The 25,638-nt window shown below is 26.4% G+C and overlaps 1 protein-coding gene across 3 annotated transcripts in view; it reads right to left on the minus strand.

Annotated features, from left to right (window-relative positions):
* Positions 1–1,181: 1,181 nt before the first annotated feature.
* The window catches only part of LOC112679331 (PDZ domain-containing protein 2-like), a 35,094-nt gene continuing 10,637 nt past the window's right edge, over positions 1,182–25,638 (minus strand). For 2 of the 3 annotated variants that reach the window (XM_025549095.1, XM_025549096.1), the window contains exons 2-7: positions 16,305–16,467; positions 11,227–11,657; positions 8,891–9,315; positions 6,461–7,062; positions 4,739–4,871; positions 1,182–2,061 (exon numbers count right to left, since the gene is read on the minus strand). In XM_025549095.1, coding sequence (XP_025404880.1) covers positions 2,001–2,061; positions 4,739–4,871; positions 6,461–7,062; positions 8,891–9,315; positions 11,227–11,657; positions 16,305–16,467 — 1,815 coding nt within the window. In that variant the 3' untranslated portion in view covers positions 1,182–2,000. Of the gene's footprint in view, positions 2,062–4,738; positions 4,872–6,460; positions 7,063–8,890; positions 9,316–11,226; positions 11,658–16,304; positions 16,468–25,397; positions 25,629–25,638 lie in introns of those variants that run through there. The other variant, XM_025549097.1, reaches the window with a different exon arrangement.

The raw sequence follows: 25,638 nt of genomic DNA on the forward strand, positions 1-25,638 counted from the left end.
CGAAAAAAGGTCGCATCCAGACGCGGATCCATCTATAATGTTGGAGGGGGGGTAATTTTTTCAAAATGGCAGTAATATAATATACGATAAAAAATAAAATAGAAATAGAAGTTAATCATTTAGGTATTAAAAATTAGAACTTCATTAGTTAATGTTATGGTTCGGGACTAAATGTACACAAATTTTAGGAAATATTTATACAAATACGCATTTAAAACAACCGAATTATGCGCAAAAATATGTAACTGAATATTTGTTTGATGACAATTAAAAAATTTGATTTATTCATTGAAATTTAAACATTTTTTTAATTAATATTTTTACTAATTACACTACATACATTATATTACGGTGCATGTTCGATTTAATTTTCTTCATCTTCTCTTACAATGAAAACTAACTGAATATATATTTTCCTTTCACATTCTCTAAACAATTTACGATAACCGATAGTATACGCAGGAACAATTAGGTACTTCCCATTTTGCCCTGTCACAAATCGTTCTATGATTACGTATACTGATTGATGCGAAAAAAAAATAATGTTAACCTTTAAAATAAATGTACTCAACATCAAACAAAAACTGCGTAAATATGCTATAAATAACAATTTAAAAAAAATTCGTCAAATTTAACGTGTGCGAGAATCAGATCGTTGTGGTCGTGCGTAAACGTCACCACCGCACGTATGTGAACCAGGGACGTCGCGAGGGGGTGGGCAATAAGGGCAGTTGCCCAAGGCTCCATGCCTTAAATTATAATTAAGGCCCCGCGGTTCTGATTTAATTGAACTTAAAATATTTTATCAATATAAAATATAAGACCCAACATTTATTTTGCCCATGGCCTTGGAAACTCTAACACCGTCACTGGTGTGAACAATACTAAGTAAGCAATAGTAGTAATAGTAGCAATAGTAGTAATGGTTCGTAATTACTCGTGAGCAAACCGAACGCGACTCGAGCGTATAAAAATATATTACGGTATCTAAGCGCACAAGCTGCTCTTTATTTTTTTCTGCTAAGGACGGACGACAAGACTTCGTTACGGAGATCGAAATCGTCATCAGACATTGTTTGGTGATTTCGTTTACGGTTCAAGTACACGAACCGAGGTAGCAGTTACGGATGGAATGGATGGTGGAAGGGTGCACGGTCAATGTAATCAATGTAAACAATGCGTTTCGACGGTTTAACGGAATACTATTCGTTTCGGCGGGACGACGTGGGCAGCTCGATACAGGTGAAATGCATATTAATTGTTGTCGCTAATGCGTATTGTTGGCCGTCCGGCGGTTTCGAAACCGTGTAATGTAATCGGTGAAACAGCCTTCTGATGCAGTTCATGCAACAAATTAATATTGTTGACATCAACGGAACACGATCAATATCAATACATTTCAATGCCTTGTTACCATTAACACACGAATATTTTATTCAACAATATACGGAACAAAAACAATGAATAATCGTAAATAAAGTACCGCGTTACGGTGATTTTCAAAAGATTTACAATAATAACATATGAGATGTTTAACATCACAAAAACAATATTATATCATCGTTACGCACTATTATTGTAGAACAAATAATTTTTACTCGATAAACAATTGTTGACAATTTACAGACACGTGATCATTTAACAATTGTGTAATAAGTATGTGTAGAGGAACTGAACAATAACCGAATTAATAACGCAATATCCATTAATTGGTATCGGTACATTTTTTTTTCTCCTAAGCATTAGGCATACATTATTATTATGGCTAGGTATAGGTACATATATATATATATAATAGGTATTCGATTATCACGAAACATGAGAAAATAGACTTATTTACATATGGCGTGGTTTAGGTGTATAAACGTATTTCGTTGCAACATCATTCGGTTTCGGTAATCCGTAAGAACATCACAATTTTTCTAAATGACGCCATAAGGACTAGACTGTGTAACAACGCGATTGGAACCTTAAAAACTAAACCAAAACATCTCTGACGATCATTCCGAACCCGCGTTGTCATCGTTCAACAGATTCGTACACGACTTGGCTTTGGTGGTTCTGAAAAACAACATTAAGCATCATGCGATTAAAATCAAATTAAAATTGACTTACGACGACTTGTTATTATATTATAACCTATACTTCGCATACTCGTAGGTATGAAGATTTATATTTATTTATTCCTAACGTTCGTAGCTGTATTTCTGTTTACGTACACCGAACCTATATATGGTCACAATATGATCAACTGAAAAAATACTTAATACCTGGGAGGTCCTGGGGAGTAGACTATATAATCCTCTTTTACAAACATACTGATGACTGATCCGTTCGAGAATAGAATACGAGGAATTGGTATAAGACACGGCAAAGGTGTTTTGAACATTGTCGGCATTGGACGTACATAAGACTACAAGAGATCAACCTCGCCCCGGGAGCACTTCAAACCAGCTTTAGACTATATAGTATTCTGAATATAATAGAGTAGCATATGGCATACCCCAACCTTTGGAAAACAAAAGAACAAAAAGTGTAACATGCGGGATTCTTAGAAGTAGAACTCAAAATCACAAATTAAACCACCCGAACGACAATAATTGTACACTCATAGGAACCCATAAATAATTTATGGGTACTTATGAGTGTACTCGAAAAGTTGATAAGACCATGAAATTATAAATCATACATTGAGTAACGGAAGTTTAAGATTTCATAAAAGTTCATTTTAACACTTACACTTTAAAGAACAATGACGGAAATACAGAATTTGTTGCTTATCACTAAAGGGTGGATTTTTAGGTTTATTCATATACATATTTTTTTTTCATGCAGTGCAGTGAGAATAAAAAATGCGAACGGTTCAACTATTATAGAGTTCGTAGAAATACATTTAATTTGCCTATTAAAAAGTATTTATAATTTTGGAAAATATTCATCCCATTTTTCATAATTTGGTATTATTGTATAATTATTCATAAAAATATATTTTATTAATTTCTCGAGTTGTACTTTTTTCATTGCAGGAAATTTTTTTATTTATATCAAAAAAATCATTAAGGTCATTAAATTTCTTGTTTATTATCAAATGTGTGTATATATATATATATATATATAGGTACTATATAGGTAATATTGGTCATGGTTCTCTCGGACCTTGTTTATAACATAGATAGTAAAGGCATTTTGGCGGGCGATAATATTTATTAATAATTGCACTTATTCAGTCAGAAAATAAAAAAAAACAAATTTCTAAATATTTAACTCCTAGCTTAGTTACTAATATGAAGAAGTGCATCGGTTGACGTGGAAAGGTCATTGAGTTTGATAAAAATATTTTAACAGATAGAAGAATAAATTTAACTCTTGAAAATATGGAGCAATATATTATTATAAACTTTTTTCACAAAGTGTCATACTCGTATCTTAAATTACAAGTATAAAATCTATTATATTTAAATTTTATTATATATTTTAATCAATATTTTTTTATAATTTACCAAATAATTGTGCACAACCCTGTCTATAACAGTTATTTATAGTTATTCATATATTTTACTATATATATTTATATATATGTATTTTATGTAAAATTTAATTTAGGCATACCTAAATATTCAATAAATATTTGTTATTTTAACGTGTGTACAAATCTAAAATTATTTAAAATAAAAATAAATCATATTTTTAGTACATTTTACATATACTAAAAATATTAAGAGAATATTTTAAGGTTTTTTTTATAGTATATTATATTATTATATTAGTATCATTTTTCTAAGAACTTAAAAATTTATTCACTACTTATCACTTATCAATGACATCGAACACAGAAACTGTTTATTGTTCACTTAAATATTTCTACACCACTCTAAATTAATCCCTACGATAAGAATGTCCATTATATTTTAATCAGTCTTTTAACCATATATAAGTCTTACGAGCAAAACAATAGTAATAAATTATCAACATCAATATATTCATTTTCCATGGGAAAATAACATTAGAACAAAACAAATCTTTGTGGTTTCAACTAGATATATAATCACCTCTTAAGTGGCTAAGTGACGACGCCATGCCAGTCGCTGTTTTCCGAACCACCTATAAATGACTTATCAAGGATTACTCAGTCACGCGGCTGTTAAACGAAGTTAGTTGCTCATAAAAATGGCAAAGAAATGAGATCAATCCGAGGAAAACAAATTATAGAAAATGAAACCGAACGAGTAACCTCTACTCACAGGCTAAACGACATGGTATTTACTATTTTCAATAGGATCTACTTTGGTCATATAGGTAAGCCATTATATTATTCATCCATTCACCAAGCTCCAAAATGTCAATGTCAAATGAACATCACGAGTCCATTAAATATATCGCTGTCAAATAATCGAACGAGATATAAATACGTCGAATAAATGAAACGAACAACGAGGGGAGAATTTCTCTACCTATCAAATCGACAAAAATAGAAAGTAAAAATTAAAAAAAAAAAAAATTTTTAAAGGACATTTTAGCTAATTCTTTAAAATACATAGAGTAACATCTTAACGCATGTACAACTTTAATAACAATGATCTCATAAAGTGTCTTAAATCCGTGTTGATTAAAAGCGTTGCAGTTCACAAAGTTTGATATTTTTTGTTGATATTTTTTATAATGTGAACTCATTGTATAATGTATTAATAATTTTTCTTTTTATCACAGTAAATATTTATAAATGAAAATATTTGTTTACCTATTTGACGACTTAGATCTCCGGCAGATGTGAAGTACAATAGAACCACTTTTAAACGATTTAAACAAGGATATGGCTTCTGAGTGAGTTAAATCGTGACAAACGTTGCCGTTTACTGCTAATATCTCGTCTCCTGTAATTGAAAATATTATAAATTAAGAACATTATAGAAAAAAGTTTTACTTACAGGTTTACAACTATCATTTAGTATTTGTTTTTTTAACCGTTCGTACATGTTTTTTGAACACAAGTTATGAATAACATTGGAGCGATAAAACTTCCTATCCATTAATGCGTTCACTTTTGACAGTGACTGATTCGATTGTTAAGTAGATATATACAATAACAATGGATAGATATTTAGAGACAAGTGTCTGCAGCTTTACAATAGCTCTGTAATCTAACAGTTCCAAAAATATGTTCGGTAATACACTTTTAATGATGGATTTTTTTTTTTTTATTAATACAAACACTAAAAGAAAGTATACATAATAGATGCCAATTCATTAAAGTATAGATCGAAATTGTTGAATAAAATAAAAATGGGATAAAATAAGAATTTTGAATTGATTTTAATGACGATATGAATCGGAGGAAATTCAAAAAATATACTTATATATTTCGAATAAACAAAAAATTACCACGAATTAAATTGAATAAATAAGACATATATGTATTATAAATACATTATTTTATATAACAATATTTAAGTTATTATTTATTATTTAGTTACTCGTTATTTTAATCAAATAAGATATTACACGCTTGGCCGTGTAGAAATAAGTTATAATAATATTTGAAAGAAAACTGTAGCAGGTATATAATCTTGTAATTAAACACTTTTTTGTCGAAATGTATTATTAAAGACAAAAAAAAGAAAAAAAAAGGAGATGGTAAATACTGGAAGTATAAATGACAATGTGAAGTCATTCTTCTAAAAGTAATGATACATTAAGATCCTACCATGACTAAATTGCTTGACATACATTTTGAAAAATTAATTTTCTGAAAAGGCAATCGAGAGTTAAGAGTTAGAAAACTAAAGAAAAACGAACATTCCACAACAAATGTAGTAAGTAAATATGTTTTTTATTTTTAAACTTTCCTAGTGTTAAATTAATAATAATTATAATAATATTAATAAAATAAACTATATGAGAGGTTTGAATTTATTTTAAATGGATTCGGTATTTAAAACGTCTTATAATTACTTATATATAAAAATTACTTATTATTATTATATTTCTTAGTATTTAAAATTATTTAACCGTTTCCCTGTCCGAGGGATGAACAGTAATTAGTAATTGTATGAAAACGAAAATGATAATGTTTGAAATGCAAATGCGACGAGTAGTGTAGTTACAGAGGGTTGTATTGACACTTTAAATATTTGACTTTGACGAAATTGTAAACAAAAAATAAAGGTTTTCTTTCGTCTCATGGAGTTCGAAAATTTATGAAACAGCTAATTCCAGTAACTTGTGATTAAATATTGTAATAGCGTATTATGTATAGAAAGAAGGTACTTAAAGTGTTAAAGTCAATAAACATGTTTTTAAAGAAGTTTTTGAGAACGCTTGTGTTCGTATTATTGTAAAAATAATCCTTTAAAAGCACGTGGGTAAGAGAGAAAAAAAATTTATCGGTTCCTAGTGGATTTTGAGTACGAGCTATTAAGATGAGCACCATGACTCTGTACTGATCAGGGACCGTATAGTTTACCTGGTTTCAGTCGGCCGTCTTCCGCTGCTTGCCCGTACTCCAGTACGCTCTTGATGAAAATGCCCATCGCTCCCTTCGGTGAATCCTTGCCGCCGACGATCGTGAATCCCAGACCCTTCTTGCCGGGGCCCTTTTCCAGCACGAACGTATGGAACGTGCAGAACGTCGACCGGGGCCGTCTCGGTAACGTGCAAAACGTCGTGCAATCCGTGTCTTCACCCGCGAACCTCGTCCCGTCGCAGCTGCCCTTCAGATACACCGTGGACACGTTGCTACTCTTGACAACGTCCGGTGGCTTTTGCGAGGGCTGCGGCGGCGGAGGCGGCGTGATGTACACCACCGTCTGCCCGTTCTTGTTGTACTTCTGCACGGGCGGAGACACGGCGGCGACGGTGGTACCAGAGTTGTGGTCGTGGTCCACCGACGTTTCCGGCATCTTCCAAGGCTTACCGTCGGCTCCGCGGTTCCGTTTGGTCACCGCCAGCAGCTTCACCGCGGTGCGTCCGTCGTTCAGCAACCGGTTGGCTTCGGTAGCATCCAGACCTGCCAGCCGACGGCCGTTCACATTCACGATCTCGTCGCCCACCTCCAGATCGCTGGTTCTAAACAAAAACGACCAAACGGTTACAGCGTTGCATTGAGTCATCCGAATCGCGATGTTGAAAAATGCAGCGAAAATCGGTTCCGAATACTATAGATCCCCCCCCCCCCCCCGATCGGACATTATACGTGAATTCTCTTCACACGAGTATATATGTACACAACAATATATGATAATATCCCAAGTCGTCAATTAACGATAACATGTTATATTACTCGCTACATATCTTATTATTCTAAAATATTCAACACGAAAAACTATTTAAAAACGCGTAATTACACACACATTATGTGTATGATCTTCGTATTTAATAATAACTAAACGAACTCGTTTCACGTTAGCATTTAGATACTGAGAATAGCGAGAAATGCATGGGTTACGGTTGTTTTCTTAGAACTTTCAACGTTTTTCACCGGTCCCGTGAATAATAACTTTTTAATAGGACGTTTGGCCAGCGACGCCTTGTTGGTTTTAAAATGTCTCAATAATTTACCAGATGCATAAATTTTATATGCTGAAAACAAAAAAACAGTAAAGGGAAATAATGCTAAATGTATTCCATTCTAATAAGCTGTTAAATAAAATCAATACCTAGAAATTATTACATTTTGTGTTTTATCACTGATGAGTTTCAGGTATAATAAATGAGACATTCAATACATATATGTTATATTATAATATGTATGTATGAAAATTCCTTTGCTAAGTTTTTCAGAACCCGACTTATTATTATTATTATTATTACGATTATATTATATTTGAATGTGTACAAATCGATAAGATTGACTCAACTACTGGTAGTAGTTAAGTAAACTAACTAAGCGGTACTACTTGTTTTTCAAATATTAGAAATGCATTGAAAGCATATGAATAATGTATCAAATTAAATCAGAACTTCTTTATTGCACTCAAAATTAAAATATTGTTGAAAAATCGTATAAAAATAATGAATATATATTTCATTTTTTACGAATTTATGTATTCTTGTGAAGAGGCAAAAAAAAACATATAGATTTTATAAGTTTATTATTTTTTAAGTAATTATATAATAAATATCATATTACAAATAATAAATAAACAGTCATCTTTCAAATCTGAAAAATATATTTTATTTATTTTTTAATTATTTCTATAAGTATGATTATGAATTATTTGTAAACCTAATTCCTCATGTCAAATATTAGATAAATAAAAGAAAAAAAATCTCTAAACAATGAATATATATATATATTATTGAATCCATTAAATAAATATTTTTTGTGTTTTTAATTTGTCAACCAGCTTAGATTTTTTTCTATTAAAACAAAAATAAATTGAAAGAAAATGTACTCATAAAGTGTTCGTGGTTATTTTGACTTATTTATAAAGAGAAAGTGCGTAGTACAGATGTACATGAAATAAAAAAGTACATTTTAATCAAGCTATAGATTGATAGGTATAGTTTTTAAAACTAATAGAAAATATATCGGTGGCATATTCCAGAAAGACTGACCCACTCTAAATATTTTTTTCACCTCGTGAATGTATGGTTTGGCACGGATTTGAAAGAAGAAAAAAGTTGTAATTATTAGCACTAGATTTTCGTTCCCAATTTGTTTTTTTTTTTAAATAACAAATATCATTATGTTAAATCGATCTTATAATAAACATGTAAATCGACATAGATTTGTAACCACAGACTGAATTTCTGATAAGAATTATTTATGCTGAAATTGTTTTCGAATTTTCAAGTACCATTCGAAATCTTAAAACTCATTTATGATATAGGTTTGTGTATTAACTTTTAAAAATTTATTTATACATAAGGCACATTGATATTGTATATTTACCGGTCGGCCACTCCTCCTGATACGATATTAACGACCACATAACCAAAACGGTTTCCAGACCGTATCTCTTTAATCCGAACACCTAGAACCTGTTCCGGATAATCCCTATTCAACTGCACCATTTTGTATTCCTCTTTATTTTCACTGGCACTCGGTTGTAATATGGTCGGTGATTGATTAGAAGGTGGTAGACTAAATGCGTAATGTCGTTTAATGCCATATTGAGAAGCGCTACGAAAACAGTAATCTTGAGTAACAGTTTCTGAAGTTCCATTAAGTGTTTCAACTGGAGGATCATTTAACAGTATGCCACTATCATCGTCTTCGGGCGAGCAGGTTGTTTTTTCTAACGGCGTTTCAGCGATTCTCTTTCGAAATTCGTCTAAACCCGGTAATGCACCATGAGAAAAACTTCTTAACTTAACCTGCATAAATTGGTAAAATACAAAAAAATTAAAACAACAATTTAATTTTATTTATTATAATTAAAATAAAATGTATTTATTTATTTTACTACAAATATTTCATTTTGATATTACATACATATTAATCGAAATAGTTTTTTATAAATCCATTTGAAATAGTATTGAATTCGACAGACATATCTTATAATTTTTTTATTTCAAATTAAAAAAATATTAAAATGCTGATTCAAATCCAATATCAATCATAAGCTATATTAATTTAAATGATATCATCGTGTTTATAATAAATAATATCTAACAAGTAACGTCAATGACGTCCCACTACTATTATATTCGATTGACGGTTGTATAAAAACTGTTAAAACCACAAGAAAAAAATAGATATTTAATGAATAATACTTACAACCACGTTAGCAATTTTATTTCATTATATTAATAACGAATAGTAATACATATTACTGTGTATAAAAATAATATGAATAACTTTTTAAGCACTATACGATTCAATACATAACTTATGTTTATCAATGTATTTCTAATGTTAAAGGAATGATTTCTATAAAAAATAAGATGTTAAAGAACTTTTTAACAGTTTTCTCGATTAAATTAATTTGTGAAGTCAGTCTTTCTAACATAAGTACAATTTTGAAAATAATAGATGGACTTGCGCCACCTCTTTTAAGAAATTTTTATTTTATGGACTTTTGGTTATTGGAAGAATGCGGCACCTATTATTTATTTACAGAATAAATAATCAAAAAAATGAGTCAAACTCGTACCATAGTAGTACATACCCGGTCTGGGCTCGATTATTATAAAAAAGTCCAAAGAATAACGATTAAAATGATAAATTAAATACTTAAATATGTTAAATTAAGTACTAGTACAATTTATAATACTCGTAATAGCTAAGCAGTGGCGTGCCTATAGAGCTCTGTATTATACACATATATATATATACTTTTTAAAGTCTCTTTTAAACATAAAAATTATTTGCGCGAATAAAATGAGCGTTTTAATCGGTATATCTACACCGTATAAGCGATATATCTACACAATATACAAGGCCGCCGCAGACATTTTTCTCCGGGGGGAGGGGCAGCGAAAAAATTAATACACTTACCATAAATTCTGTTTTTTGTTACTTCGTAAAATTTATTTACTATAATATAGTAAGTATATACATATATATATAATATTATGTTGTTGTTACAAATAAGCCTGTATAATACAAAATAAAAAAAATAATTAATAATAAATAATTATGGCTCATTGATCATTATCGTCAAATAAAAATTGAACACGCCATGGTTCCATGCAAAAAAGCTTAATTTTATCTTCAACAATGTCAGATTTTTGAATTTTTAAAAAAATAACAACAATATTATCATAAAAGTATAAAACCACATAATAGATTAAATTTAATCTATTCTGTGATAAAACAGTCATCACCATGGCTTTAGATAGAATTAAAATTAGATAGAATTCTATCTTAAACCGTGGTCATCACTTTGACTTTATCAATTAAAACCACAATAATTGTATATGGACCATAGAGTTGATATGATATGAATCTACAACCATGATTAAAACAAATAAACCAAATACCGAATACCTAATGATATTGAAAACTGACGAACAATTTTGTGTCAACTTATCAGTTATCAGTCCTCCTTATCGCCCTCCAAGACTGATAAATAAAATGCAAATAAATGCAAAAAAATTAGGTATTATCTAAATTAGCGGGGGGGGGCGTACCCCCCTACGGGCGGCCTTGACAATATATTGATATATCATATTTGCACTGTTCGCTGTTATAGGTACTTATGCAGTATCGACATGTTGCTATCGACTATTATAATAAAATATGATAAAAATGATAGAAAAATGAATATTTTGAGTAAAACTTACCTTGTTCGTTTTCTTTTCGTTCGTGTTTGACTCTCCAGTTTCCGTAGGCTTATCATTTTTAACGGACGGATTTTTATACAATTTCGCCAAAAATCTGTGTGTAGATGATTTCAGGTATTTATCGGAAATAGCTCTCAGTCGGCCAGATATCGTTGAAATATCTTCATCGTCACTGTCATCAACGTCATCACTAACGTTGTTGCACTGAACGCCTGCGGCATACGTTCTTCTATCCTCGTGATTATGTCTAACCGTCGAGTTGGGTTTGAAATGCGTAAGACCGGTATGCTTGACTTGGTCTAAGAGTGGGTTTCGTTTTTCTTTAGCTTGTTTGTTGCGCGCGCTTTGCATCACAATCGTACGGTCCCGGATATTGTAACAGTTTACATCTCGACTATACTCCGACCTTTCCAATCTCAGTGGAGAGGCGTCTGCAAAAACATACACAAACATATTTGCAATTATTGTAAAATCGAATGAGCAAAAAAAAAAAAAAACCAACTTCAGTAGTGGATTAAATTAGTCTACAATAATTTAATTATAATCGATATAATAATACCGGTACACCAATTTTTTCTCTACGTTTTCCCATCTAATATTATTTACTCGTATTTATTATACAGAGCTAAATATTTTATGTCGTATACACTTTCAAAAAAATTCAAATTAATTTATTTTAGAAACTTATACGTTCCTGTTTATTACGAAAAATATATTTATTCGTATCTTTAAAATTATAATATTTAATAAGCAACTTCTTTTTTTTCAATACGTTTTTCTTTTCTAGATCGAACATGACCTGCAATAATACACTTGATATTTTTATGTGATATTAAAATAAGTCACTCGAACATGATCGCAGATGAAGATTTTTCGGTAATTGAGAAGTCAATTTACAATTTACTAAACACGCCGTGAATTTAGTAAGGAAATAATGTATGATCCCACGATGTATCCGTCTTTCCAGATAGTACCAACTTTATTTACAGATAAGGTTATTAAGGTTTCAGAAAATTTAAAAGCATTTAAAGTATAATAACTAATATCAAACAACGCAAAATTATTTCGTTATTTGTAAATTAGTTCATTAGTATTATCTGGCAAGTTATACTAAAAACTAGTGGAGTGAAATACATATATTCTGATATATGAGAGTACAAAGTCAAATAATCGATCTCCAAACATTTTTGGATCGAAATTAATTAACAATTCAAAAGTGAAGAGCATGGCACAAGGCTGTTGATAATCTATGGATATATAGAGAAATTTCCGAAATAGGTTTTGAGAAAAAAATATTAAAAAATAATCTGTGCATAGTATTTATAATATCTTATAATCATATACGAGAATATTATTAGCGCATAGAAAGTTGTTTAACAAACTCCGTTTTAAAGATCGTAGTTAATGATGAAAAACGCATAAAAATCATACTTAAATAAATCTAATTAATTAATATCATAAAATTATAAATTTCGACAAATGTGTACATTAAAATTGATTTGGATTTTATTAAATATGTATTGTTAAATATCGTTTTACAAATATTTAATTTTATAATAAAATAAATATAAAAAAAATTTAAAATATAGCGGATATATAATGATTAATTTAAGTAGTGAATTACATCATACATGTAAAAAAAAAATGATCCATTTTTTTAAATAATTGTGTAAGAAAATAATTCACCTGACCTAGGATAAACGTATGCAGAATTCTTCTGATGCTGGTCATTTGAGGTCAAAATAGTGAAAAAAACCGGGTGTCGATCGAAACCAGCATTCCAATCGGATGCCGAATACTACATTCCCTTAATGGGTGTGACGTCATATAAAATGTGGTATGCATAATAAAAACTAATTTTGACATTTTTATAATATTTAAAATTTTAAATCAGAATTCATTAATTAAAATAAAACACAATAGTATAGCATTGTATTAGTATTTTGTTATTCAAGTCAACAACAAAGATACTGAAATATATACAAATTTAAAAAAAAAAACATATTAATATTATTGAAAAAATATTATTTTCATCATACAATAAATTTATTATTAATAGTTTTTAGTGGTTATGAATAATAAATTAATAACTATCAAAGAATAGTTTAATTCAATAACCTACAATATCCATATCAAAATATTGAATTATGAAACATAATAATAATTTCAGTAAAGACATTTTTAAAAGCTAAATTTGTATTTTAAAATATATTAAAACATTTTTATTACATTAATGGAGAGTTAGTATAAAAATATACTCCTGCATGACCGTTAAACTATGTATTTATTATTTTTCCAAATTCCATATATTAATAAAAATTGTTTTTGCTTTTTTTAATATTTATCAATTCCAAGATATAAAAATTTTAATTCATTAATTTTTAAAAAAATTTTATATTCCTAATCGATTTGAGTTTATAATATAGATAAAATACAAAGAAACACATTCGCCATTATTATTGAGATTATAATTATATTATTATTATCAGTAACTAAAATAAAAGAAATTGGTTTTTTTTTTATTAAAAATTATTCAATATATTATTGTTCTTTTTAAAACCAAATTAAGTTATCAATTTTTTTACAGATGTTTTTTTATAAATATAAAAATATTCATTTTAACATAATACATTTTTCGGTTTCAAATAAAAAATAAAACAAATAGTATGATTTTATTATAATAATAGATGTATTATATGTTTTACTTTAATAGAAATTTTTTTTATAATTTACATCTACATACGAGTAATATTATATTTATAGAAATATTTATATAATGAAAATAAACTTTTATTCATGTTGGGTTAAAATTATTTATAGGTAAATATAATTATTATTTTTAAAATGAGTAAATATTAAAATATAAATACTGCTGAAACAATGTATTATTATTTATTATCATAGAAAATTAAATTATTATGAATGTATGGTACAAAGTTCCGTTAACAATGTACGTTTACCCACGTTTTGTATTATTGTTTTGCTATTGTTATCACTAAAGTTCAGTTACGATTCTTGATTTGATCATATTAAGCACTTTATACTTTAGTCGATGATATCCTACTCTTAAAATTATATGCAAATTTAAAAAATTAATATTTTTACATTAAATAGTGTCACAAACTTTTTAATTTTAGTTATATGATACTAAACAATTTTATTAAATTAATTATATTTAATTTTCAGGTCACAGAAACTATTCTTTTATTTAAAAGATTATAAGTTGAAATATTTCTATTTATACTTTAAATAAATAATTGATTGACATACCTCTAGAAATATTACTGACTCAATAAAATGAAAACAAACTTAATTTTAAATGTCTACGAAATAAAAATACGACTTTTAAATTATCAAAATACTTACAAAATATTTTTGATTGATTATTAAAATACTTTAATTTGCATTTTGTAACATTTATGGGTACTAATTTGATAAAAAAAAAAAAATAGGTAAATACTAACTACAAAACAGCAGAATACTTCACCATGAAGTTAATATTAACATTTAACATTAAGTTAATATGAAGTTAACATTCTTTGAGCTGCTTATAATTTATTTAATTATATTAAGAGTTAAAAAAAAATTAAAACTGAAATTTAAAAACTAAATGAGAAATATTAAACTTATAAATATAACACATACGATTATTTATGAACATAGTTACAAATATAAACATGTATTGAGAGTGACTTGTTATATTTGTTTTAAATTAAAAATATTGAGGTATATGTAAAATTTAAAATAAATTATGTTTCTCTTCATTATGATAAAATATAAACTTAAATAATAATACACATTTATTTTTAGTTAAAATGAACACAATGAAAACATTCAATAATAAACCATTTTTTAAATGAGAAAGTAAAATTTCAGACTAATTAGCATTATTAGATAAGTATGATTTACCATAGTCAGGTCGATCAACCTAATACAACTATTTCAGAAGTTAGATTTCGGTTTATTAAAATTTGTAAAATAATATATTTTCTACGTGATATATATGTATATAGATCATCTACGCTGTTGTTGAAATATCTAAGTTCTGACGTAGGTGCTACTCCGCTCGTGTATAGGTGTTGCAATTTTTGACCTGATTCTCACGAATGTTTAGGGTTATACGAATACTCATAATAAATAATAAAATAATTTATACCAAATAACCATTAAAGTTCATTTATTGCTCAAAATTTAAGGTAATTCTTTATAATTATGGTATGTATAAATGTTCTAAAACTTGAATTCATTTTCGTGCACTGAAATATTTATATTTTTACAAATTTAAAGATGAACATCCCAATGTGATGATCTATATGAATACACTATAGCGTCATTTCACTACCCTCTATAAGTTATTTTTAAAAACTTTAAATTTTAAAATAATTAAATATAAATAAAAAAATCTAAAATTATAAGTTAAAATGTTTTAAAAATGAATCAATGAAAAAATAACTATATTGCATAAAACGTTCAGAATCTAAAAAATGTTGATTTAAATAAATCAATATAAAATCTATTTTGTCATACTTTATATACGAGTATGAGTTGCATTTGTTATTGGTAGACGTTTTATAACATTTATACAAATTAAGAATGATGAAATTTAGAAAGACTATTTTTACGTAAACATGAATATGAAATATATGTTTCCAATCGTTACATAATATAATTATTATAGTTTTTATTTTCTCGCAATTTTGCTGGCCTAAATATTGATTTCTTGTAAATATAAAGATTTATCAATTTATTAATTTTTTTTTTCTTATCAGTAATTTGTTTTACAAATTAGTAAATAAACTTGAATAATAATTTGGTCACTTTTTTCTGTCTTCAAAGAAGAAGGTCGCGTATTCTAATTAAATATCATCGATAAAGTGACATTTTTATTTTTGAAATTATCCAATATATTTGATATGTCCTCGCATTCGTAGTTAATGCAATAAATCATAATATACTTTTACTCATATATTCATCTAAGTTGATTACGTTATACATATCGTTTAGCTTGATACTCATTACGACACAACTTTAATATTAATCAAAATAAATAGAACGTAATTTGTGTAAAATGTATATACCTAATCTAGACCTCCTTGGACCTGGTGGTATCTGGTAGTATCTCTCAGCTGAGTAATCAGGATCACCTGAATCATAGTTTCTAATTGGCGAAAGACTAAGCAATCGAGGTGCAGCATCTTCGCTGTTTTTATGAAACCACTTCATGCTCGATCTTATCACCAACTGAAAAAATAATTTTAATATTAATACAAATTGTTAAAAATGTAACAACTCTAGTGGTTTAAAAATAAATATATTACTATACTTATAAAAATTAACAATCCGAAAACAGAGTAACCATTAAATTAAAATATAATCTAATAGAACTGTGCAGCCGTAATACTATCTATACATCTTTATTTTATAATTTTGTTTTTTATTTTACATTTATATATCTACATTATCAGTTTAGGATTAGTATTACATTCAATAGGTGCATAAAATGTCCATGGAACAATGTAATGTTTGAACAAATGTTAATTTATTTGTTTTTTTTTCACGGGCGATCCAATTGTGTACATATAATATAGTTGGTAATGATGCTTGATTATTATTTTATCATGAATTTGAAAAAAATCCAAATTTCATACTCTTTGGTTAAATTAATATTCATAATAATAAAGAAAATATTTACAATAAAACACTAAAAAATAATGAAGTTTTATCAAACACTACATTATGCAAATAATTTTTTAAATTTGCATAAAACTAAAAACGTAATCACAAATTTTAACTTGATTTATCATTATTTTATTTTATTATTCTGTATTAAATATGGAATTCTATTACAATGAAAATATTTTTTTGTAAACCAAAAGTTTTTCTCATTGTAAGTAAAACTATTGTGTTTATTAGTTAGTTATTTGATTGACCTAAATTTTTTATCAATAGTAAAGATATATTTATCCTAGACATATTTATTTAATGCATTTTAAATGAATCTGAAAAAGATTTTTTTTTAAATTATATATTTTATTTCTCGGATGCAAAATTATAACTCATTGTTAAAATCCAATATAATTTATTATTTAATTGATATGCAGTTTTCCGTTAATGAATCCGTTAATTAATTAATTATTATGATAATTAATTTAATAATATTTCAAAAGTTTATTTTAGAACCAACGTATAAATTGGAAAATATTAAATTAATTTGTTTAGACCAAAGCTTGGTTAAGATTAATTAGACAAGAGTTCACGGTCCTTCACAGGGGCTGTTTATAGTATTTTAGCTATAATTAATATGACACTTATACGCTAAAATTAAAATCTTATTAAAGTATCTAGAAAATTCTATGAAGATCAATGAAGTCTCGGGTAATTAATTAATATCCTTTTTTATTGTTATTTTATAAACAAATTATAACATTAACTAGTTTAAATGTTAATTTACTGATGAATAACAAAAATCAATTGTTGCAAAAACACAGATTACATTAAATACATAAATTTTTTTTGTATAAAATAATAATGCTGCAAATAATATTGTTACGGTAATTTATCAATTACTCAATACTTGAAATATGAAAATAAAATGCGCGTGAGTAAGTTTAAAAACCTATACTTCAATAATTTATATGGTTAACTAATGTAATATTAACATTATGTGAATATTCGTCATTCTCTAATAGTATCAATAAGAATTAAGGTTATGGAAACCAAAAAAAAGTGACGAAAAGTATTTTAAAAATGATGTATTTTATGGCTAAGCCAATATAATATATGTTTGAGAAATCAGCCGCACAGAAAATATAAATAATTTTGACTTTTGACCCAGAGAAACGTTTAATTACGAGAAATCGCTTTTCACATTTCCGCAGTTCATTTCACGGTCGATTTGACTTTTGGATTGACGCTCATTATTGTGCCATAAAGATCGCTTTCAATTAGTCTAAAAAGTAGAAATTATTTTAAGAGAAAAAAAATCGATTCATTTAATTCGTTCGTATTTTTAGTTAAATACTTTTTTTTTTTTTTTTAAATATAAGACCGTTAACTAAAAATACGTTTTTTGTTGTATTTTATTTTGTATGCAACTGAACAATCTAACTATAAAGCAACCACTAACGGTTGCATATGAAAAAAAAACACCATAAGGGGAGCAGACAGGTGTATCTATGGTTTACAACTGTACAGGCTTGTACCTAGTGTGATATCAACCAGAACAATTCTATTGCACAACAATAACGGACTTGTAGATATGGAAATGTGTATGTATTTTTTTTAGACAAAATATTTCATTAGATATATTCTAGTTTCTTAACAGCTTATTGTTATTTATTAAACACAACTTTACCAGAATTCTTTTTTATAAAAAACATTTTTTATTACTGACTAATATTTTTCATTAGTAAAATATATATTATATTTTATTTATCAAATAAAAATATTGATACAGACTAAAAATATTATAGTAGAAACACTTAATTTTTATAAAATTAAATTAATATTATTTATATTTTTAAATAAATATTTTATACGTGATTCACAAAATTAACCTAATGAACCAAGTCTGCTTAAGGATTATATATTTTATAAAGTAATATATATAATTACTTAAACACCCTATATTAATTATTTTCATTTAATGTTCACCATTAGCCAAAAAAAAAAAAGTCTTCCGCTTTTCAATTAATATCTGTAGTTTTGTACCTCCCTGAACTATACAACCGTTACCATAGATACTAATAATATTGTTTTGCGTGACTACTTATCGTATCATTGTTTGTGAGATGTTTTTATTTTATTCATACACCATATTTTCTATAATAATTAAAAATAAAATGGTTTCATAATCAATAAATGTTTTATACGATTAAACAAGGTGTATATTTAACTCACGAAATATCTAAATAACAACTTATATAAAAAATAATACACTTGCAATTTTCTAATATTTTATCTCATTTATTTTTAGTAATAATACACGTTTCATACATGTGAATCTTCTACATAAACTGTAAATATTTTACACTCGTATAGCTGAGTTAGTTACCAATTCAATTATTGATTATCTATAAGTTAAAATACAATATAATTTAATGGTAATAGTATTGGTTCTAGGTGATTTTTATTAATTGACTTTATAAAAATAAAAAATATATTAATAATTATATTGTAAGTATTGTTTTTTAAATTTTTTTTATTGAAATTATATTACTTAAGATCATAATAATATATCTATCAAATCACTTTGAAAAATAAAGAATATAAAAAGCCTGTGGTTAAACCTACAAAATTATAAACATTACAATAGATAAAAAATGAAGAGGTGTAATGTGAAAGCAATATAATAAATGTAGTAAAAGTTTAATTGAAAGCATTTAACAAAAGAACTATATTTTCGGTAGGTAGTATAACATTGTCAGTGAATTACCTCGTAAATGAATCTGTTAAAAAAAGAGTAGTCATTGATGTATGATTATTTAAAATTTTAAAACAATCGAAATCAGAAATTCAACCAGGTGAAGTTCAAAGATAAAACTTTTTTTTATAATATTTTGAAATTGAAATATAGTACAAAATGAAATTTTTTGTGCTTATTCTTAAATTAACATTTTTTAAAAATTATATTAAATATAAATTACGAAAAAAACATATAGAAATATATTTACAGCAGACAATTTATAATATTGAAGAAAGATGATGAAATATGAGTCATGCGCTTGACTACTTAAATTGGACGATAATGTATTCGCGTATAGATTATTTTGAAATTAAATAATATTGAGTCAGAATTATAAAACGAATACCTTAAAGGTATACACACCTTAATAAAACTGCGGTACTAAAGAAACCATTGCATTTTAATAAAATTATTCAATTTGTAGAAGTATAAAGCTAAAACAAAATAAACTTATTCATTTTGGTTATTTAATCAATACATTTTAACACGAAAATATGATTAATCTAATATAATTTGTAGGGTCTTGAATATTAATGGTATGTCCTTCAATACAGATATTTGCATTTAATAATAATTTAATATTATATTCGTTTAATAAAACTTAGAATTTTATATTACTGCACTAATATTAGACATTGACAATGTTAGTATTGTGTTAAAATTAAAAACCTTTAAAACAGCTAAATAGATAATTGTTTTAAAATTTAAAGATGACCAAATGAAACAAAGGATATTAAATTATATGTAAACTATGAGAATGTAAAAAAAATATATAAATAATGAATTTATACTTGGAAGCCATTAAGAGAATCACGACTACGAGATAAGATAAGTTAAGATATAGATCCAGATAACATATTTTTCTAAAACCTTTATATTTTACATTTTTTATGAATAATTTCATATTTAAATTTAATATTTAGTTTGGAATTAAGTATCATCGAGATCTAATTCATATACGTAATAAATTAATTTAATAATATAATTTAACTAAGATTATATTTACTATAATTATTTTATCTTCTTGAAATTGCAAAATGAACTTAGGATAGTAGATATTAATTAGTTTTAATACATTAAAATAATTTAATACGATTAGTCTCGTATTTTAAAGTGAATTTTAAAATGTATTTATACATCAACATAAGAATGTATTATAACGTGAGTCTTGTAAATCGATTTTCGTCTTCTCATGTCATGAGAGAAAACCGTTATGATGTTCACTGTTACACCATACATGGGTGCTATTTGAGTAGATACGAAAATAATGCACGTTATTTTATATGTACCGAGTACAACATTCACGATATTCGTGTTTATTCTTGTTTGCCAAATTATAAAGCAATAGTTTATGCTTCATTTATAAATTCTACATATAACCATGTATAATATAATAATATATACAACTACACATATATAATGATGTAATCATAATAGAAAGTATATATTATTTTAAATTCTCAATATTCTCATTCGATAAGGTATGAACGGTATACGATAACATTTTCGTAAAAACTAAAAAAAAATATTACTTAAAATGTAATAATCGTGCGTTTAAATGTATACACCATATTACTTAAGATTATTATGTAAAATGATGTGATATTATATAACATAATTGAAATCAATAATTAATTAATACTTAAAAGAAAACACATTTTAATCGAATAATTGGTACCTAAAGGAATTTTCAGAATTTGATTTTTTGTGTTGAAAAATTATTTATCAAAAACATTTGCATAGGTTTTAAAATTTTAAATATAAATAAAAAAATAATCACTTACTAAAAAAAACATATCTTACTATACATATACATACATATATATATATATATATTTTAAAATTTACAATCTCACTTTGGTAGATGAACAGTTTACTAAAAATTATATTTCGCTGTTTTTTTTATATTAAATTCCTTGAAGAATAATCAAAAGATAAACGTTTGGTATATTTTTGGTTCTTAATAAAATTAAAGTATAATTAGAGATAAACCAGATAAATTAACCAATATTTTACAATATTAATATTTTTGTTTATCATTTAAATTATACTTACTTATTTTATCCTATATTCTAATTTCAAGGTAATCAATAATAGTATTGTGCAACATGTAGTCATAGAATCTTCATTAATCAACTCGTACAATTAAATAAACAACATTGTGAACGTATTTGTATTTACGAATAATAGCTATACAAGCATATTTAAGGGCCTAATGAATATGATATATCACTAACCTAATTCCTAGATCTCATGTTATTAAAAAAATAACTTAAGTTGAATTTTTCATAATATTGATATCAATAAGTAGCAATAAACTAATTATGTTAATTTTTGATACATATAAGTAATATAATAATTCAGAGACGTCTTTAGGGAAAATGAAGAAATCACCTCCCCCCCTTCATGGAATTTTTTCTTCAAAATATTATAATTTATTATTTATAACATATTAGGAAAATACATCTTTAAAGTTCCTCCCCCCCCCAATTTGTAAAAAGGTCAAAGTCTGCTACTGTAATAATTATGTTCAATGTTACAAATCACTTTTTCAGCATCATTAAAATCATTAAAAATACTCGAAGTGGCAGATGTAGAACATAGCATATCAATCAGTATGAATAAGAAATTGTATTAAATATTGTGTATATTTAATTGATTATTAATATATTATATTATAATATATAGGAATTAGTAGGTGTATTAAAATATTTAACAAAATTATTTACAACCCTGGAGCAGAGCGTTAAAATGGTACTAGGGGCTATAATACAATAATATTATATAATACTGTTGCCGGCGAACCACATCAGTGCATTTTATAAGGAATTTTTACTGGGCGACAAAAAATGTTTTTTTCAAAACAGTCAATGTAATACCATAGTACGATTACAGTATTAAACGTTTGTTTCGCATTATTTTGCCCAATCTTTCAAAATATTGTCGACAGAGTATAATCACTGGGCGACATTTGTGTCGCCTAGTTAACTAGTTAAAAAATGCACTGAACCACACAAATGGATATACTAAACTACTTAATTTGCCTTAAAAAAATAAAAAATAAAAATTATTAATAATATTGAATTGATATTTAACACAATGTATATGTTTTATGTAAAATACATATATAAAGAGAACGATTAGATTTGTCATCTCTGGGTAATATTTACATTTGAATACACGAATAAAATGTCATTTTTGTATTTATTTTTAAAGATTAATTTTAAAAATAATATAAAAATGAAAAGTACAGGTATCATGCATATATGTTCTATTGCTATTTATATTTAATACTGTTTCGTGTAGAGTATAAAGTATTTTAATATGAATTGAACTTTAACTGATTCTTGTATACGAATGTGATTTTTATTCAATTATAGTACTTACTACATGCATTTTGAATGAAATAAAATTTTATTTTTATTTTCAGCTCAAAATTTTAAACCAGATTCAAATACAGCAGAAGCCGCTTATTAGGAACACGGATTATTGATACAATCGTGTTATTGAAACAAAATGTCTAGGGAAGGATCGGCCATATATTAAAATATTGTAAATATTTATTAAAACAAAACATCGGTTATTTGAAACAATTAGGACCAGGTTCGTTGACAAATTACAGTTATTTAGCGATAACTAATGTATTGTAATAACAATATACTTTAACTTATATTGTTACTATCAAAAGCAGTCGAATTTTTGGAATAAGTGTACGAAGATTAGATCAATGTGGACTCAAATCTCCGTGTTGCAGAAGTTCCAACACAAGAAGAGATCTGTAATGCGGTTTTGAATCCTTTAATAATTTAACAAGCTGACACTGACGATGAAGAAGAAAACAGCAAGGCATCAACATGAAGTAAAAAAATTGTTGAAGCTCTAAGTATCCCCAAGAAAGCAATCCTGCAACGTGCGAATTTAAAAGACTTTGGAAAACTTTATTCTTACGAAATCATGATCATTAAATTACTCGACGCAAAACAACAGACAGCAATAAACACATATTTTACTTAGCATATACATTTTTATTTTCACAACAAATACTTTTTTTTTTTAATTACACATTTTTATAATTATAAATAAAACCAATTGCATATTAGAAACAATCAGTTAATTGACACATTACACGTTGGTCCATAAGTGTTCCTATTAAGCGGCTTCTACTGTATTTATCTTATTTATACTTCCCATAAAAATGAAGTATATATTTAATATTTTTTTATGATACTACTACCGTGTTTTTTAATTGTTTATTTAAATTAAATTATTTAGTATTCCAGATAACATATAATGTAAGCACACTTTATTGAATATCAGCAATATCATTATAACATCATATAGTTATGAATAAGTTAATTTAAGTTATTATTTATTTATTATACATTATAATTATTATTATTTTATGCATTTTAACGTTTTGTGTAATAATTTCATGATTAAAATCTCACATAAAAATAGAGCTGACAAAGTTATCAGTTTTATAAGGTATTGAACACATGGTTCGTTATACATATAAGGAAATATTGATAACACATCTAAAGTGGGAAAGAAGACATAAAATATAATAAATTTATACAATTTTAGCAAGTTTTAATACGAAGGTCAAAGATTTCGTATTATTATAAAATGTATGATACTAAAAATAAAAAAATACAACGTTTCCTTTTACACTTTATGCTGATTTTATATAAACTGAATTATCCTGGATTTAAAATATTTGACTGAGTACTATTATTCAAACAAAAAGTCTTTTTCCCCCCAAAAATAGTAAAATGTAATAATTTGTTCAATAATATATGATAGACATGCAAAACAGCAATACCTATGATAAATAAAAGAAAAACAAATTATTGTATTTGACCTAGGAAATAATTTGAAAAAAAAAACAATATGATATCATCACTAGACAGGTGAAGTAATTCAGGGCCATAGATTGTGTAGGGTTATTAAAAAACAATTACTGTTGTTGTTATTTAAAAAAAATAAAAAAAGAAGCATGTCTTCCGGGAATTTCCTATGCGGATAAAACCTTTATAGTTTTAATGTATAAAATTTAAATAATACGTGTGAAATACGTGTGATGAAGATCCCTTACTGTAAATAATATTTTGTGAATCGCATCAACAAATATTTTTAAAACAATTTTTTAGTTTTACATTAATTAATCTTTAATTATTGTTTTTATAATGGTAAGCCATTTTTAAATTACAAAGGCTATACAAACATACAATATTTGGAGTATCATGTACCTATAATAAGTTAGTACTTATCATCATTTCTATTGCACTTACACGATGGGGATACTATAAAAATTTATAATTCAAACAGATAGTATATAGTAAAATATTTTATATTCTTGTAATATTTTACCAACACAAAGGAACTAAATTACAATATACAATAACTAATAAATAAAGCAACACAATTTTTAGGTATTGACTAATTAAATAAATTATTATTTTTCTGGTAGGTTAAAAATGAATAATTTGAGAATGTCTACTTATACAATGTATTTTTAACACATGCGTTAAATACATAGATAGAGATTAAATACTAGGAACTCAAATTCAACACGGTTAATTATAAAAATTTTAAACGTATATCTAAGATCACTTTTTTCATCCTGTTTGTTAACTACGTAATTTAAATTATAATCCATCGAGTCCAACCGTTATTAGAAATATTTAAATATATTATGTTTACGTACCTGATTAAAATTTCTCAAAAACAAAAAGTGTTTTCTAATATAGTTTTTCAGTAAACACACACCCCTTGTTTTTATCAACACAGATCATAATCATAATAACCGAAAACAAAGCAATTGAAAATCAGAAAGCTGATTTTATAATTAAAAATATTAATTCGATTATCTGATAAAATTATTACGCACAATCAAACCACACAAACTACACTCCATGCCATCACCGAGCAGACTGATTTGAACTCGT

The sequence above is a fragment of the Sipha flava genome, unplaced genomic scaffold (genome assembly GCF_003268045.1).
Source record: "Sipha flava isolate LNK unplaced genomic scaffold, YSA_version1 134_pilon_pilon, whole genome shotgun sequence".
Taxonomy (NCBI): domain Eukaryota; kingdom Metazoa; phylum Arthropoda; class Insecta; order Hemiptera; family Aphididae; genus Sipha; species Sipha flava.